Source organism: Thalassophryne amazonica, chromosome 3 (genome assembly GCF_902500255.1).
Source record: "Thalassophryne amazonica chromosome 3, fThaAma1.1, whole genome shotgun sequence".
Classification (NCBI taxonomy): Eukaryota; Metazoa; Chordata; class Actinopteri; order Batrachoidiformes; family Batrachoididae; genus Thalassophryne; species Thalassophryne amazonica.
In genome coordinates this window covers 135,991,760-136,009,787 of record NC_047105.1, presented here as the reverse complement: position 1 = coordinate 136,009,787, position 18,028 = coordinate 135,991,760, and the positions used below count along the sequence as shown (strand labels likewise).

The window sequence follows — 18,028 nt, the reverse complement described above, 5'->3', positions numbered from 1 at the left end:
GCAGAAAGTACGCAATTTTTAAGTAAGTCTACACAATACTCAGCTACTGTATGTAAATCTACTGTGCTACTGTACACCAAGCCTCTGCAATACACAACCCTATGCTAGTGCAAAAAATTATTTTCCAAGGTTGGACCATGTATCATGCCAACATGGTCTACACGGCAAGTCGTGATTCAGCAGCACGAAATATACATTAATCTATTGGTTCGTGATATTGTAAAGAAAAGCGCCTCATTTTCATCACAGCAGCACAAATTCATTCTAATTCATTCTGTGACGGCTGCACGGAATTATAAATGAAGCGGGGGGGGGGGGGGGGACCTGATAAACATAAAGCAGCAGGACCTGATGGGATCCCCCCTGAGGCTGCTGAGGACCTGTGTAGATGAGCTCTGTGATGTCCTCAGCCACATCTTTAACAAGAGCCTCACCCTGGGGGTGGTACCCACCCTGTGGAAGACCTCCTGTGTGGTCGCTGTTCCCAAAACACCGCACGCCAAGGAACCGGCCCACTACAGACCAGTTGACCTCCCACCTCATGAAGACCATGGAACGGCTCATCCTGTCTCATCACCGCACCGTGGTGAGCGACATCCTGGATCCACTGCAGTTCGCCTACAGGCCAAACATCGGGGTAGATGACACTGTCATCTACTTGCTGCGGCGAGTGCTCACCCACCTGGAGACCGGCGGGAGTGCTGTGAAAGTCATGTTCTTTGATTTCTCCAGTGCTTTCAACACCATCAGACCTGCGCTGCTGTGGGGGAAGCTGGAGGACGCAGGTGCGGATGGACACCTCGCTGCCTGGACCATCGACTACCTCACTGACTGCCCGCAGTACGTGCGGCTGCGCGGCTGTTAGTCTGAGGTGGTATGGTGCAGCACCGGGGTCCCCCAGGGCACTGTCCTCTCGCCTTTCCTCTTCATCCTTTACACCTCGGACTTCACCTACAACACGGACAGCTGCTACCTCCAGAAGTTCTCTGATGACTCCGACATTGTGGGTCGTGTGTCTGAGGGGAATGAGCTGGAGTACCGGTCAGTCATCACAGACTTCATGGACTGGTATGAGTGCAACCACTTGTGTCTCAACACCAGTAAGACTAAGGAGGTGGTGATCGACTTCAGAAAGAAACCACCACCTCACCCACCGGTGAACATCCAGGGGGAGGACATAAAGACTGTGGACAGTTTCAAATACCTGGGTGTTCACCTCAACAACAAACTCACTGGACTCACAACACTGACGCCCTGTACAAAAAAGGCCAGAGTCGCCTCCACCTCCTGAGGAGACTGAGATCCTTTGGAGAGAGCAGGCCTCTACTTAAGACCTTCTATGACTCTGTTGTAGCCTCTGCTCTCCTCTGTGCTGTTGTCTGTTGGGCCCCGGGCAGCACAGAGTGGGAGAGAAAGAGAATGAACAAGCTGGTCAGGAAGTCCAGCTCTGTCCTGGGCTGTCCTCTGGACTCTCTGGAGGAGGTGGCTGAGAGGAGGGTGTTAACCAAGTTCAAATCCATCATGAACAACTCCTCTCACCCTCTGCACCGGACTGTAGTGGAGCTGAGCAGCTCCTTCAGTGACAGAAAAAGGCACCCTCAGTGCAAGAAGGAACAATACCGCAGGTCGTTCCTCCCTGCTGCTGTTAAGCTGTACAATAACACTGTGAAATAACCACGTGCAACAGTATGTCCACAATCATGTGCAATAACAACTCGTTTACAAATCCCAGCACTAATGTCACCTTATCACATTCGAAATTCCACTTCACATATTGTAAATAAGATGCTCCTATTTTTTTATTTGAATCATATATATATATATATATATATATATATATATATATATATATATATATATATATATATATATATATATATATATATATTCTATTTCTACCTCATTTTCTTATTTTATTGTATTGTTACAAGTATTATTATTATTGCTTATCTTTGCACACGCTGTTTGATGCACATTTTCCTCTACGCGCACTCATCTTGTGTGTTTTTAAGAGCTGACGTAACATGTGAATTTCTCCACTGTGAGATCAATAAAGTCTTATGTCATAGAATCCAATGGATGTTGACCTTGTTTGACCTTTACTTTGGAGACCAAGCATTCAACACTGTCAAAACTATTCCATTTATTAATCCTATTAGCGCAACTAATAATTTGCATCACTTTTTGCCAAAATTGGAGCAACTTTCATTTTTAACCCCTGTACAAACTGAAATCGACCTTTGGCACAATTCTTAATGTTTTTACCCCATAACTCCATAACATTCAGTCACAGATAGTCCAAACTATACCTTTTTTTGGAATCTTTATGACCAAACAAATAATGTGGTATAGTTTTCAATGTGACTGGAGCATTTTTAAATTTTAACCCCTGTGTAATTCTTCAATTGACCCCTACCTGGCTACCAAATAAAAATTCAAGTGGCCAATCTTTTTTTTTTTTTTCAAAAGAGTAAAGGAGTATTTGTGCCAAATTTGGTGCTTGTGTCACCATTGGAAGGACTGTTTCAGTTATCTGCTGCACTATTGATGGACCTCAGAGTTTCGTTTACGTGGGGCTGAATTGCGTTCTAATGCAGAAGGAGGTCAAACATGGCGTGTGTGTGCGCTGACCCATCATATCTGCTCACTGTGAGCTCAGACAGTCCTCGAGCTGATTTCGTGTTTTTACATGTCTGAACGTTCAGCCTGACAGCTGTAAATATCGTCTGTCATGTCACCTTGTACAACACTGTTTGGAATTGTGCCACGTGTTCAGTGGCTGAAAAAGCCGCCAGCACACTAACTACCTTCATATTTCAGGTCACATTGAGGAGAGTAAATAATGAAATGTAAAATTCACTCTCCAGATCTGTGACGCTGATTCACACTCTAGTTTTAACCAAAAGCTAAGTTACGACGTGCTTAGTGGATACCAACAGATGCAGAAGTCCTAAAACACTTTCAGAGTGCTGACGCGCAGTTAATACAGTAGTTACGGTAGTGAATTCCTCCACACGGTCGCTCCTGTGGATGCTGCCTTCAGGGACAGTCAGAATTATTGGAATTTTGTTCACGGTGTTGTTGCGACTTTTCCCCCTTTTTATGACCTAAATTGATAATTATTGCCTAATTTAAAGGATTTCTTTTTAAATCCACAGACAGCAAAAGGTAAGGTCCATTAATTCCCTATTGCTTATTTTCTTGTAATTATCTTGGACAAATTCTAAAACACTCGCGAAACATAAAAGTTACCCCCCCCCCCCCCACACACACACACGCGCAGGCATAGACAGAGCGCCTGTTAATTAAATTAAAATTATTATGCATTATATTTTTAATTGTCATATGAGACTCCTGTCCAGGAGGAGTTCTTGACTTTGTGTGTGTGTGTGTGTGTGTGTGTGTGTGTGTGTGTGTGTGTGTGTGTGTGTGTGTGTGTGTGTGTGAGAGAGAGAGAGAGAGAGAGAGAGAGAAAATCAATTGCAGTTATATCCATATTACTTTTTACTTCAGTGAGGGTTATGGGGATGTTTATAAAATGTTATTTTTTTAATCATTTTTATACATTGCCTAATTCTCTTATTTAATCTGAAATGTGAAACTTATCTAGTAAGTAAGAAAATCTCTTCAGCTGCTCCCTTGTTTTTCAGTCAGGGTCGCCACAGCAAATCCGAGGTGGATCTGCAGGTTGATTTGGCACATGTTTTTACACCGGGTGCTCTTCCTGACACAACTCCACATTACATAGAGAAATACATGTGGCAGGGAACCTTTCAGACAGAAGGTTCACAAACCACCACCTCTGCATGAAGTGTGAAATGTGACTAAATGGGATAAAAGATAAGCACATATGTTGTCCTGATAATGTATTATTTTTGTTGTTACTGCTTTACATCTCTGGGTTGTGTTTTAATTGCATTTAATCTTTTCCTTCCTCAGCTGTAAACAGGTTTATTTCTTTGACTGGTGAGAAACGGAGCGGATGGTGTCCGTGTTCAGTCTGAGGGGCACCGGGGCCGTTTCAGGCCTGAAAAGCTCGACGAGTGCGGAAGTTTGATATTTTCGAGGTGCCCTGAAGGCAGCAGAAAGTCTTGGTCAGTGAGTTGAGTCTTGGAGGAGTTCGGGGAGAGTCTGAACGCGCCGCCGGTGACCAGCCGAACCGGTCCGCTGCTCGGATCAGACCTGCGGGGGTGGACGCTCCACGAGTTCGGATTTGGACTTTCAAAACCATGGGATTCGAGCTGGACCGTTTCAAGGGAGCCGTGGACCCGGATTTCAAATGCAACTTGTGCAACAAAGTTCTGGAGGACCCGCTGACGACTCCGTGCGGTCACGTCTTCTGCGCCGGCTGCGTGCTGCCGTGGGTCGTCCAGCAGAGCAGCTGCCCCGTCAAGTGTCAGCGGATCTCCACCAAAGAGCTGAACCACGTCCTGCCCCTAAAGAACCTGATCCTCAAGCTGGAGATCAAATGTGACAACCAGGCCAGGGGCTGCGCGGCCGTGGTCACGCTGCAGCACCTGGCCGAGCACGCCGAGGTGTGCGAGTACAGCCCGGCCAAGTGCGCCAACAAAGGCTGCGCCGAGGTGCTCAACCTGCGGGACGTGGGCGCGCACATGCGGGAGACGTGCGAGTACAGAGCCTTGGGGACGTGCGAGGGTGGCTGCGGGCTGATGCTCAGCCACAGAGAGTCCCAGAACCACTGCTGCGTGCGCGCGCTGAAGGCGCACAACAGCGCGCTGCAGTGCAAAGTTCTGAGCCTGGACCGGGAGCTGAAGAAGCAAAGCATCAAAGCCAACAAGAGGGAGAAGGTGCTGCTGGCGCAGCTGTCCGCCGTGCACGGAGAGCTGCAGCTGACCGCGCTCAAGTACCAGAAGAAATTCACAGAGTACAGCGCCAGGATCCGCGCCCTGACCCGCACCGTCAGCCTGTCCTGCCAGGTAACACAACCGTTACACAGCCGTTACACTGCTGCCAGGTGACACAACCGTTACACAGCCGTTACACTGCTGCCAGGTGACACAACCGTTACACAGCCGTTACACTGCTGCCAAGTGACACAACTGTTACACAGCCATTACACTGCTGCCAGGTGACAACTTACACAGCCGTTACACTGCTGCCAAATGGCAAAATTGTTACACAACCGTTACACTGCTGCCAAGTGACACAACTGTTACACAGCCGTTACACTGCTGCCAAGTGACACAACTGTTACACTGCTGCCAGGTGACACAACCGTTACACAGCCGTTACACTGCTGCAAAGTGACAGAACTGTTACACAGCCGTTACACTGCTGTCTGGTGACACAACTGTTACACAGCCGTTACACTGCTGCCTGGTGACACAACTGTTACACAGCTGTTACACTGCTGCCAAGTGACACAACTGTTACACAGCCATTACACTGCTGCAAGGTGACACAACTGTTACACAACAGTTACACTGCTGCAAGGTGACACAACCGTTACACAGCCGCTACACTGCTGCCAAGTGACACAACTGTTACACTGCTGCCAGGTGACACAACTGTTACACAGCCTACACTGCTGCCAAGTGACACAACTGTTACACAGCCGTTACACTGCTGCCAAGTGACACAACTGTTACACAGCCGTTACACTGCTGTCAAGTGACACAACTGTTACACAGCCATTACACTGCTGCAAGGTGACACAACTGTTACACAGCCGTTACACTGCTGCAAGGTGACACATCTGTTACGCAGCCGTTACACTGCTGCCAAATCAATCAATTCAATCAATCAATCAATTTTTTTATATAGCGCCAAATCACAACAAACAGTTGCCCCAAGGCGCTTTATATTGCAAGGCAAGGCCATACAATAATTATGTAAAACCCCAACGGTCAAAACGACCCCCTGTGAGCAAGCACTTGGCTACAGTGGGAAGGAAAAACTCCCTTTTAACAGGAAGAAACCTCCAGCAGAACCAGGCTCAGGGAGGGGCAGTCTTCTGCTGGGACTGGTTGGGGCTGAGGGAGAGAACCAGGAAAAAGACATGCTGTGGAGGGGAGCAGACATCGATCACTAATGATTAAATGCAGAGTGGTGCATACAGAGCAAAAAGAGAAAGAAACAGTGCATCATGGGAACCCCCCAGCAGTCTACGTCTATAGCAGCATAACTAAGGGATGGTTCAGGGTCACCTGATCCAGCCCTAACTATAAGCTTTAGCAAAAAGGAAAGTTTTAAGCCTAATCTTAAAAGTAGAGAGGGTGTCTGTCTCCCTGATCTGAATTGGGAGCTGGTTCCACAGGAGAGGAGCCTGAAAGCTGAAGGCTCTGCCTCCCATTCTACTCTTACAAACCCTAGGAACTACAAGTAAGCCTGCAGTCTGAGAGCGAAGCGCTCTATTGGGGTGATATGGTACTACGAGGTCCCTAAGATAAGATGGGACCTGATTATTCAAAACCTTATAAGTAAGAAGAAGAATTTTAAATTCTATTCTAGAATTAACAGGAAGCCAATGAAGAGAGGCCAATATGGGTGAGATATGCTCTCTCCTTCTACTCCCCGTCAGTACTCTAGCTGCAGCATTTTGAATTAACTGAAGGCTTTTTAGGGAACTTTTAGGACAACCTGATAATAATGAATTACAATAGTCCAGCCTAGAGGAAATAAATGCATGAATTAGTTTTTCAGCATCACTCTGAGACAAGACCTTTCTGATTTTAGAGATATTGCGTAAATGCAAAAAAGCAGTCCTACATATTTGTTTAATATGCGCTTTGAATGACATATCCTGATCAAAAATGACTCCAAGATTTCTCACAGTATTACTAGAGGTCAGGGTAATGCCATCCAGAGTAAGGATCTGGTTAGACACCATGTTTCTAAGATTTGTGGGGCCAAGTACAATAACTTCAGTTTTATCTGAGTTTAAAAGCAGGAAATTAGAGGTCATCCATGTCTTTATGTCTGTAAGACAATCCTGCAGTTTAGCTAATTGGTGTGTGTCCTCTGGCTTCATGGATAGATAAAGCTCGGTATCATCTGCGTAACAATGAAAATTTAAGCAATACCGTCTAATAATACTGCCTAAGGGAAGCATGTATAAAGTGAATAAAATTGGTCCTAGCACAGAACCTTGTGGAACTCCATAATTAACTTTAGTCTGTGAAGAAGAGTCTCCATTTACATGAACAAATTGTAATCTATTAGACAAATATGATTCAAACCACCGCAGCGCAGTGCCTTTAATACCTATTGCATGCTCTAATCTCTGTAATAAAATTTTATGGTCAACAGTATCAAAAGCAGCACTGAGGTCTAACAGAACAAGCACAGAGATGAGTCCACTGTCCGAGGCCATAAGAAGATCATTTGTAACCTTCACTAATGCTGTTTCTGTACTATGATGAATTCTAAAACCTGACTGAAACTCTTCAAATAGACCATTCCTCTGCAGATGATCAGTTAGCTGTTTTACAACTACCCTTTCAAGAATTTTTGAGAGAAAAGGAAGGTTGGAGATTGGCCTATAATTAGCTAAGATAGCTGGGTCAAGTGATGGCTTTTTAAGTAATGATTTAATTACTGCCACCTTAAAAGCCTGTGGTACATAGCCAACTAACAAAGATAGATTGATCATATTTAAGATCGAAGCATTAAATAATGGTAGGGCTTCCTTGAGCAGCCTGGTAGGAATGGGGTCTAATAAACATGTTGATGGTTTGGATGAAGTAACTAATGAAAATAACTCAGACAGAACAATCGGAGAGAAAGAGTCTAACCAAATACCGGCATCACTGAAAGCAGCCAAAGATAACGATACGTCTTTGGGATGGTTATGAGTAATTTTTTCTCTAATAGTTAAAATTTTGTTAGCAAAGAAAGTCATGAAGTCATTACTAGTTAAAGTTAATGGAATACTCAGCTCAATAGAGCTCTGACTCTTTGTCAGCCTGGCTACAGTGCTGAAAAGAAACCTGGGGTTGTTCTTATTTTCTTCAATTAGTGATGAGTAGAAAGATGTCCTAGCTTTACGGAGGGCTTTTTTTTATAGAGCAACAGACTCTTTTTCCAGGCTAAGTGAAGATCTTCTAAATTAGTGAGACGCCATTTCTTCTCCAACTTACGGGTTATCTGCTTTAAGCTACGAGTTTGTGAGTTATACCACGGAGTCAGACACTTCTGATTTAAAGCTCTCTTTTTCAGAGGAGCTACAGCATCCAAAGTTGTCTTCAATGAGGATGTAAAACTATTGACGAGATACTCTATCTCCCTTACAGAGTTTAGGTAGCTACTCTGCACTGTGTTGGTATATGGCATTAGAGAACATAAAGAAGGAATCATATCCTTAAACCTAGTTACAGCGCTTTCTGAAAGACTTCTAGTGTAATGAAACTTATTCCCCACTGCTGGGTAGTCCATCAGAGTAAATGTAAATGTTATTAAGAAATGATCAGACAGAAGGGAGTTTTCAGGGAATATTGTTAAGTCTTCTATTTCCATACCATAAGTCAGAACAAGATCTAAGATATGATTAAAGTGGTGGGTGGACTCATTTACTTTTTGAGCAAAGCCAATAGAGTCTAATAATAGATTAAATGCAGTGTTGAGGCTGTCATTCTCAGCATCTGTGTGGATGTTAAAATCGCCCACTATAATTATCTTATCTGAGCTAAGCACTAAGTCAGACAAAAGGTCTGAAAATTCACAGAGAAACTCACAGTAACGACCAGGTGGACGATAGATAATAACAAATAAAACTGGTTTTTGGGACTTCCAATTTGGATGGACAAGACTAAGAGACAAGCTTTCAAATGAATTAAAGCTCTGTCTGGGTTTTTGATTAATTAATAAGCTGGAATGGAAGATTGCTGCTAATCCTCCGCCCCGGCCCGTGCTATGAGCATTCTGACAGTTAGTGTGACTCGGGGGTGTTGACTCATTTAAACTAACATATTCATCCTGCTGTAACCAGGTTTCTGTTAGGCAGAATAAATCAATATGTTGATCAATTATTATATCATTTACCAACAGGGACTTAGAAGAGAGAGACCTAATGTTTAATAGACCACATTTAACTGTTTTAGTCTGTGGTGCAGTTGAAGGTGCTATATTATTTTTTCTTTTTGAATTTTTATGCTTAAATAGATTTTTGCTGGTTGTTGGTGGTCTGGGAGCAGACACCGTCTCTACGGGGATGGGGTAATGAGGGGATGGCAGGGGGAGAGAAGCTGCAGAGAGGTGTGTAAGACTACAACTCTGCTTCCTGGTCCCAACCCTGGATAGTCACGGTTTGGAGGATTTAAGAAAATTGTCCAGATTTCTAGAAATGAGAGCTGCTCCATCCAAAGTGGGATGGATGCCGTCTCTCCTAACAAGACCAGGTTTTCCCCAGAAGCTTTGCCAATTATCTATGAAGCCCACCTCATTTTTTGGACACCACTCAGACAGCCAGCAATTCAAGGAGAACATGCGGCTAAACATGTCACTCCCGGTCCGATTGGGGAGGGGCCCAGAGAAAACTACAGAGTCCGACATTGTTTTTGCAAAGTTACACACCGATTTAATGTTAATTTTAGTGACCTCCGATTGGCGTAACCGGGTGTCATTACTGCCGACGTGAATTACAATCTTACCAAATTTACGCTTAGCCTTAGCCAGCAGTTTCAAATTTCCTTCAATGTCGCCTGCTCTGGCCCCCGGAAGACAATTGACTATGGTTGCTGGTGTCGCTAACTTCACATTTCTCAAAACAGAGTCGCCAATAACCAGAGTTTGATCCTCGGCGGGTGTGTCGTCGAGTGGGGAAAAACGGTTAGAGATGTGAACGGGTTGGTGGTGTACACGGGGCTTCTGTTTAGGGCTACGCTTCCTCCTCACAGTCACCCAGTCAGCCTGCTTTCCCGGCTGCTCGGGATCTGCCAGGGGGGAACTAACGGCGGCTAAGCTACCTTGGTCCGCACCGACTACAGGGGCCTGGCTAGCTGTAGAATTTTCCACGGTGCGGAGCCGAGTCTCCAATTCGCCCAGCCTGGCCTCCAAAGCTACGAATAAGCTACACTTATTACACAGCCGTGACACTGCCGCAAGGTGACACAACTGTTACACCGCAAGGTGACACAACTGTTACACAACCGTTACACTGCTGCCAAATGACACAACTGTTACACAGCTGTTACACTGCTGCCAAGTGACACAACTGTTACATAACCGTTACACTGTTACCAGGTGACACAACCATTACACAGCCATTACACTGCTGCCAAGTGACACAACTGTTACACTGCTGCCAGGTGACACAACTGTTACACAGCCATACACTGCTGCCAGGTGACACAACTGTTACACAGCTGTTACACTGCTGCCAGGTGACACAACTGTTACACAGCCGTCACACTGCTGCCAGGTGACACAACTGTTACACAGCCGTTACACTGCTGCCAAATGACACAACTGTTACACAGCCGTTACACTGCTGCCAAGTGACACAACTGTTACACAGCCGTTACACTGATGCCAGGTGACACAACTGTTACACAGCCGTGACACTGCCGCAAGGTGACACAACTGTTACACCGCAAGGTGACACAACTGTTACACAACCGTTACACTGCTGTCAGGTGACACAACTGTTACACAGCTGCTGCCAAGTGAGACAACTGTTACACAGCCAACAGCCGTGACACTGCTGCAAGGTGACACAACTGTTACACAACCGTTACACTGCTGCAAGGTAACACAACCGTTACACAGCCGTTACACTGCTGCCAAGTGACACAACTGTTACACAGCCGTTACAATGCTGCAAGGTGATACAACTATTACACAACCGTTACACTGCTGCCAGGTGACATAACTGTTACACTACTGTGAAGTAACACAACTGTTACACTGCTGAGACGTAACACAGCTGTTACCCTGCTGCAAGTTGACACAACTGTTACACTGTTACGAGGTAACACAACTGTTACACTGCTGCCAGGTAACACAACTTTTACACAACTGTTACACTGGTGCGAGGTAACACATCCATTACACTGCTACGAGGTAACTCAACCGTTACGCTGCTGCCATTTAGCACAACTGTTACACTACTCTGTTACACTACTGCGAGGTGACACATCTGTTACAATGCTGCAAGGTGACACAATTGTTACACTGCTGCTAGGTGACACAATTGTTACACTACTGCGAGGTAACACAACCTTTACACTGCTGCCAGGTAGCACAACTGTTACACTACTGCGAGGTAACACAACTGTTACACTGCTGTGAGGCGACACAATTGTTACACTGCTGCGAGGTGACACAACTGTTACACTACTGCGAGGTAACACAACCTTTACACTACTGCCAGGTAGCACAACTGTTACACTACTCTGTTACACTACTGCGAGGTGACATCTGTTACGCTACTGCAAGGTGACAAAATTGTTACACTACAAGGTGGAACAACTGATACACTACAAGGGAACACAACTCTTACACTGCTGCAAGGTAACAGATCAACAAAAGTTACACAGCAAGGTAACAAACCTGCAACAAAAAGCTACACTGCAAGGTAAAACAACTGCAGCAAAAAGTTATACCACAAAGTTACAACAACAGCAACTACAAGGGAACACAACTGTTACACAACTGCAAGGTAACACAGCAACAAAAGTTGCACAGCCAGGTAACAAACCTGCAACAAAAAGTTATACCACAAAGTAACAACTACAGCAACAAGTTAACACAACAAGAAAATGCTACACTGCAACGTAGCACAACTACAACAAAGTTACACTGCAAGGTAACACAACAGCAAGAAAAAGTTACACTGCCAGGTATAACAGCTGCAGCAAAAAATTACATTGCAAGGTGACACAACAACTAACCTTATACTGCAAGGTAACACAACAACAAACAACATTAAAAAGTCACACTGCAATGCCACACAACAACAACAAATGTTACTGTGCAAGGTAACACAACTACAGCAGGAACAACAAAAGTTATACTGCAATACAACACAACAACAACAAACGTTACACTGCAGTATAACACAACAACAAAAATGACACTGCAAGGTAGCACACCTACAACAACAACAAAAGTTAAACTGCAAGGTAACACAACATCAACAAACCTTATATTTCATAATACCATAATGCCTTCTGGCGCATGTGTTGGTTAACGCTCAAACCTTTAGAATTAGGGCATTACTTTAAAAGATATGTGTGATATTTTCACTTTGTAAAAATGACAGAGTTGCCGTTAATGTCGATAAACTGTCCAGAATTAGTTTTGTTTATAAATGAAACCATAAGTGAAAGTGTCTTGGTTTTCATGTGTCCTGCCACATGTCTGTGTTGTACGTGGGAAGTAAGTGACACTTCCTTATGGCAGTGGGCAGTGGGCAGGGTGCACAAAGACAGAAGCACTGGCTTGTTGTTCATTTTGGGTTTGTGATTGCCTTTCATTTTATTCAGAAGCCTTGGCCATGCTTAAACTTGAAACTGGCTACCAAGTCAGTACTAAAAGCTAGCGGTTAGCTATAACATCTGCTAATTTTTTTTTTATCAGTTTATCGGTTTAGTGTTATAAATTTAACTTTTCAGTTAGCAGATTAGCAGTTATTGAAGCTAATGTTTTGGTTAGCTGTGCCCACCACTGCACTGCAATGTCACACAACAATAGTAACAGCAACAAAAATTTCACTATAAGCTACAACCTGGTCCCACAGCAAGTCGTAATTCAGCAGCATGAAATAATCTATTGGTTCGTGATATTGTGACGAAAAGCACCTCATTTTTGTCAAGGCAGCATGAATTCATTCTCATTCATTCCGTGATAGCTGCATGAAATTAAAAGTGAATTGGGGGGTCGGGGGTGGTTATGGTTATGGTGGGGGGAAGGAGTAGGGTTAGGTTATGGTTAAGGTTAGGGTCGAGGGTCGGAGTAGGGTCAGTAATAGTGAGTTAAAAAACCCTGTCACGAAAATTTGACATTTTTTGTGACATTTTGACACAAGCACGAAAAAAAAAAAACGTGAGACTGGGCTGATAAGGTAACACAACTACAACAACAGTAAAAGTTGCTCTGTAAGGTAACACAACTACAGGAGCAACAACAAAAATTACACTGCAGTACAGCAGAACAACAACAAACGTTACACTGCAATGAAGCGCAACAGCAAACAGTGTTACAAAGTCACACTGCAATACACAACAACAGTAACAACAACAAAAATTACACTACAAGGTAACATAACAACAACAGCAAAAGTTACTCTGCAAGGTAACACAACTACACAACTACTAATTAAATTAAAAAGACGCCTATCGCCCCGTATCTGCACAAATTAAAATCCAGTTATTAATTTTTGTTGACCAGGATGTGTCACAACGCCACACAACCTTTACGATGAGTTACAGTGGCCTGCCACAGATTACTCACTATAACATGCCCCATTTGGGTATCCGATTGGTTTTTTAATAACATAGTAACATAGTAAGTAATGGAGGACCTGCTTAATTCTGCATGCAGCATTATTCATCAAACAGCCTTTGTTTTTGCATGACTTTTCCATTATTTCGTCACATCTTCACTCGGTGCCTCAAGGGGTTGAAACCCCTCAACACTCTCCCTCCCCCTGATAAACCACTGGACTGCTTTCCAGTGTCCCACGGTCCGAATGCTGCAACTAAACTGGTACAGAGCTCTGCGTCTCACAGGATGGATTTTTATATATACTCGTATATATATATATACATATATATATATATATATATATATATATATATATATATATATATATATATATATATATATATATATATATATATATTTCATCTTAGGTGCATGTCCACTGTGAGAGACGTAATCTAAAAAAAAAAAATCCGGAAATCACTATGTATGATTTTTTTAATAATTTATTTGTATGTTACTGCCGCAAATAAGTATTTGAACACCTACCAACCAGCAAGAATTCTGGCTCACACAGACCTGTTAATTTTTCTTTAAGAAGCCCTTTTATTCTGCACTCTTTACCTGTATTAATTGCACCTGTTTGAAGTTGTTACCTGTATAAAAGACACCTGTTCACACACTCAATCAATCACACTCCAACCTGTCCACCATAGCCAAGACCAAAGAGCTGTCTAAGGACACCAGGGACAAAACTGTAGACCTGCACAAGGCTGGGATGGACTACAGGACAACAGGCAAGCAGCTTGGTAGAAGACAACAACTGTTATGATTATTTATTTATATTATTTATTTATTTATTGGCATTTGTTGTTTGCGACTTTGTTGGTGTTGAACCTCTACTGGTGGTTGGCTCTCACTGCGGTATTGTATTACTTCCTGTTCCGGAGCACAGCGGTGTTTTGCTGTATCTGTTAGCTGTTTAATCTGTGCAGTTAGATTGATCTAGTTAACTAGATAACGATTTGGTTCACAGTGTAATCTTCACGTGCCTTAACTAAAGCACTCCCTCTGCTGAATCACCTCTAAATTATTTACACATTATTCACTTTGTGTGTTTTTAGGAATCCGCTAGCTTAGCGCAGCTACTAGCTCTTAGCCGGTTTAGCATGGCAGCTTCTCCTGTCTCTCCCGCACTTTTCTGCTCTGGGTGTGAAATGTTTAGTTATTCCTCGGCCTCCTTTAGCAGTAATGGTACTTGTAATAAGTGTAGCTTATTCGTAGCTTTGGAGGCCAGGCTGGGCGAATTGGAGACTCGGCTCCGCTCCTTGGAAAATCCTACAGCTAGCCAGGCCCCTGTAGTCGGTGCGGACCAAGGTAGCTTAGCCGCCGTTAGTTCCCTCCCAGCAGATCCCGAGCAGCCGGGAAAGCAGGCCGACTGGGTGACTGTGAGGAGGAAGCGTAGTCTTAAACAGTAGCCCCGTGTACACCGCCAACCCGTTCATATCTCTAACCATTTTTCCCCACTCGGCGACACACCCACCGAGGATCAAACTCTGGTTATTGGCGACTCTGTTTTGAGAAATGTGAAGTTAGCGACACCAGCAACCATAACCAGTAATGACACCCGGTTACGCCAATCGGAGGTCACTAAAATTAATATTGAATCGGTGTGTAACTTTGCAAAAACAATGTCGGACTCTGTAGTTTTCTCTGGGCCCCTCCCCAATCGGACCGGGAGTGACATATTTAGCCGCATGTTCTCCTTGAATTGCTGGCTGTCTGAGTGGTGTCCAAAAAATGAGGTGGGCTTCATAGATAATTGGCAAAGCTTCTGGGGAAAACCTGGTCTTGTTAGGAGAGACGGCATCCATCCCACTTTGGATGGAGCAGCTCTCATTTCTAGAAATCTGGCCAATTTTCTTAAATCCTCCAAATCGTGACTATCCACGGTTGGGACCAGGAAGCAGAGTTGTAGTCTTACACACCTCTCTGCAGCTTCTCTCCCCCTGCCATCCCCTCATTACCCCATCCCCGTAGAGACGGTGCCTGCTCCCAGACCACCAACAACCAGTAAAAATCTATTTAAGCATAAAAATTCAAAAAGAAAAAATAATATAGCACCTTCAACTGCACCACAGACTAAAACAGTTAAATGTGGTCTATTAAACATTAGATCTCTCTCTTCTAAGTCCCTGTTAGTAAATGATATAATAATGGATCAACATACTGATTTATTCTGCCTTACAGAAACCTGGTTACAGCAGGATGAATATGTTAGTTTAAATGAGTCAACACCCCCGAGTCACACTAACTGCCAGAATGCTCGTAGCACGGGCCGAGGCGGAGGATTAGCAGCAATCTTCCACTCCAGCTTATTAATTAATCAAAAACCCAGACAGAGCTTTAATTCATTTGAAAGCTTGTCTCTTAGTCTTGTCCATCCAAATTAGAAGTCCCAAAAGCCAGTTTTATTTGTTGTTATCTATCGTCCTCCTGGTCGTTACTGTGAGTTTCTCTGTGAATTTTCGGACCTTTTGTCTGACTTAGTGCTTAGCTCAGATAAGCTAATTATAGTGGGCGATTTTAACATCCACACAGATGCTGAGAATGACAGCCTCAACACTGCATTTAATCTATTGTTAGACTCGATTGGCTTTGCTCAAAATGTAAATGAGTCCACCCACCACTTTAATCATACCTTAGATCTTGTTCTGACTTATGGTATGGAAAAGGCACTGCGCTGCGGTGGTTTGAATCATATTTATCTAATGGATTACAATTTGTTCATGTAAATGGGGAATCTTCTTCACAGACTAAGGTTAATTATGGAGTTCCACAAGGTTCTGTGCTAGGACCAATTGTATTCACTTTATACATGCATCCCTTAGGCAGTATTATTAGACAGCATTGCTTAAATTTTCATTGTTACGCAGATGATACTCAGCTTTATCTATCCATGAGAATGGGAGGCAGAGCCTTCAGCTTTCAGGCTCCTCTCCTGTGGAACCAGCTCCCAATTTGGATCAGGGAGACAGACACCCTCTCTACTTTTAAGATTAGGCTTAAAACTTTCCTTTTTGCTAAAGCTTATAGTTAGGGCTGAATCAGGTGACCCTGAACCATCCCTTAGTTATACTGCTATAGACTTAGACTGCTGGGGGGTTCCCATGATGCACTGAGTGTTTCTTTCTCTTTTTGCTCTGTATGCACCACTCTGCATTTAATCATTAGTGATTGATCTCTGCTCCCCTCCACAGCATGTCTTTTTCCTGGTTCTCTCCCTCAGCCCCAACCAGTCCCAGCAGAAGACTGCCCCTCCCTGAGCCTGGTTCTGCTGGAGGTTTCTTCCTGTTAAAAGCCAGTTTTTCCTTCCCACTGTCGCCAAGTGCTTGCTCACAGGGGGTCGTTTTGACAGTTGGGGTTTTTCTGTAATTATTGTATGGCTGCCTTGCAATATGAAGCGCCTTGGGGCACCTGTTTGTTGTGATTTGGTGCTATATAAATAAAATTGATTTGATTTGATTTATTAGAAAGTGGAAGAAACACTAGTCTCCCTCGGTCTGGGATTCCATGCAAGATCTCACTTTGTGGGTTAAGGATGATTCTGAGAAAGCTCAGAACTACACAGGAGGACCTGGTCAATGAGTTGAAGAGAGCTGGGACCACAGTCACAAAGATTACATTAGTAACACATGATGCTGTCATGGTTTAAAATCCTGCACGGCAGCAAGGTCCCCCTGCTCAAGCCAGCACATGTCCAGGCCCGTTTGAAGTTCACCAGTGACCATCTGGATGATCCAGAGGAGGCATGGGAGAAGGTCATGTGGTCAGATGAGACCAGAATAGAGCTTTTTGGAATCAACTCCACTTACCATGTTTAGAGGATGAGAACAACCCCAAGAAAACCATCCCAACCATGAAGCATGGGGGTGGAAACATCATACTCTGAGGGTGTTCTTTTGCAAAGGGGACAGGACGACTGCACCGTATTGAATGGAGGATGAATGGGGTCATGTATTGCGAGATTTTGGCAAACAACCTCCTTCCCTCATTAAGAGCATTGAAGTTGGGTCATGGCTGGGTCTTCCAGCATGACAATGACCCCAAACACACAGCCAGGGCGGCAAAGGAGGGGCTCCATAAGAAGCATTTCAAGGTCCTGGAGTGGCCTGGCCAGTCTCCAGACCTGAACTCAATAGAAAATCTTTGGAGGGAGCTGAAACTCCAAACCTGAAAGATTTGAAGAAGATCTGTATGGAGGAGTGGACCAAAGTGCCTGCTGCAGTGTGTGAAAACCTGGTAAAAAAAACTACAGGAAACGTGTGACCTCTGTAATTGCAAACAAAGGCTACTGTACCAAATATTAACATTGATTTTGACAGGTGTTCAAATACTTATTTGCAGCAGTAACATATAAATAAATTATTAAAAAAAATCATACATTGTGATTTCCGGATTTTTTTTTTTTTTTTAGATTGTCTCTCTCAGTGGACATGCACCATGATTTCTAAGTGGGAGGACTTGCAAAATCGCATGGTGTTCAAATACTTATTTTCCTCACTGTATATGTGTGTGTGCCATATTTCTAAGTTTATATATTGTAAAACATTTGACGTGAGGTGTGCTGTCATTTAATGGCTAGAAC

The 18,028-nt window shown here is 43.8% G+C and overlaps 1 protein-coding gene across 1 annotated transcript in view; it reads left to right on the top strand.

Annotated features, from left to right (window-relative positions):
* The first annotated feature begins 4,104 nt into the window (after positions 1–4,104).
* pdzrn3b (PDZ domain containing RING finger 3b) overlaps positions 4,105–18,028 on the top strand; it is a 441,562-nt gene continuing 427,638 nt past the window's right edge. The window contains exon 1 of the mRNA XM_034167479.1: positions 4,105–4,937. Within this exon, the coding sequence (XP_034023370.1) occupies positions 4,230–4,937 (708 nt within the window). The 5' untranslated portion in view covers positions 4,105–4,229. The remainder of the gene's footprint in view (positions 4,938–18,028) is intronic.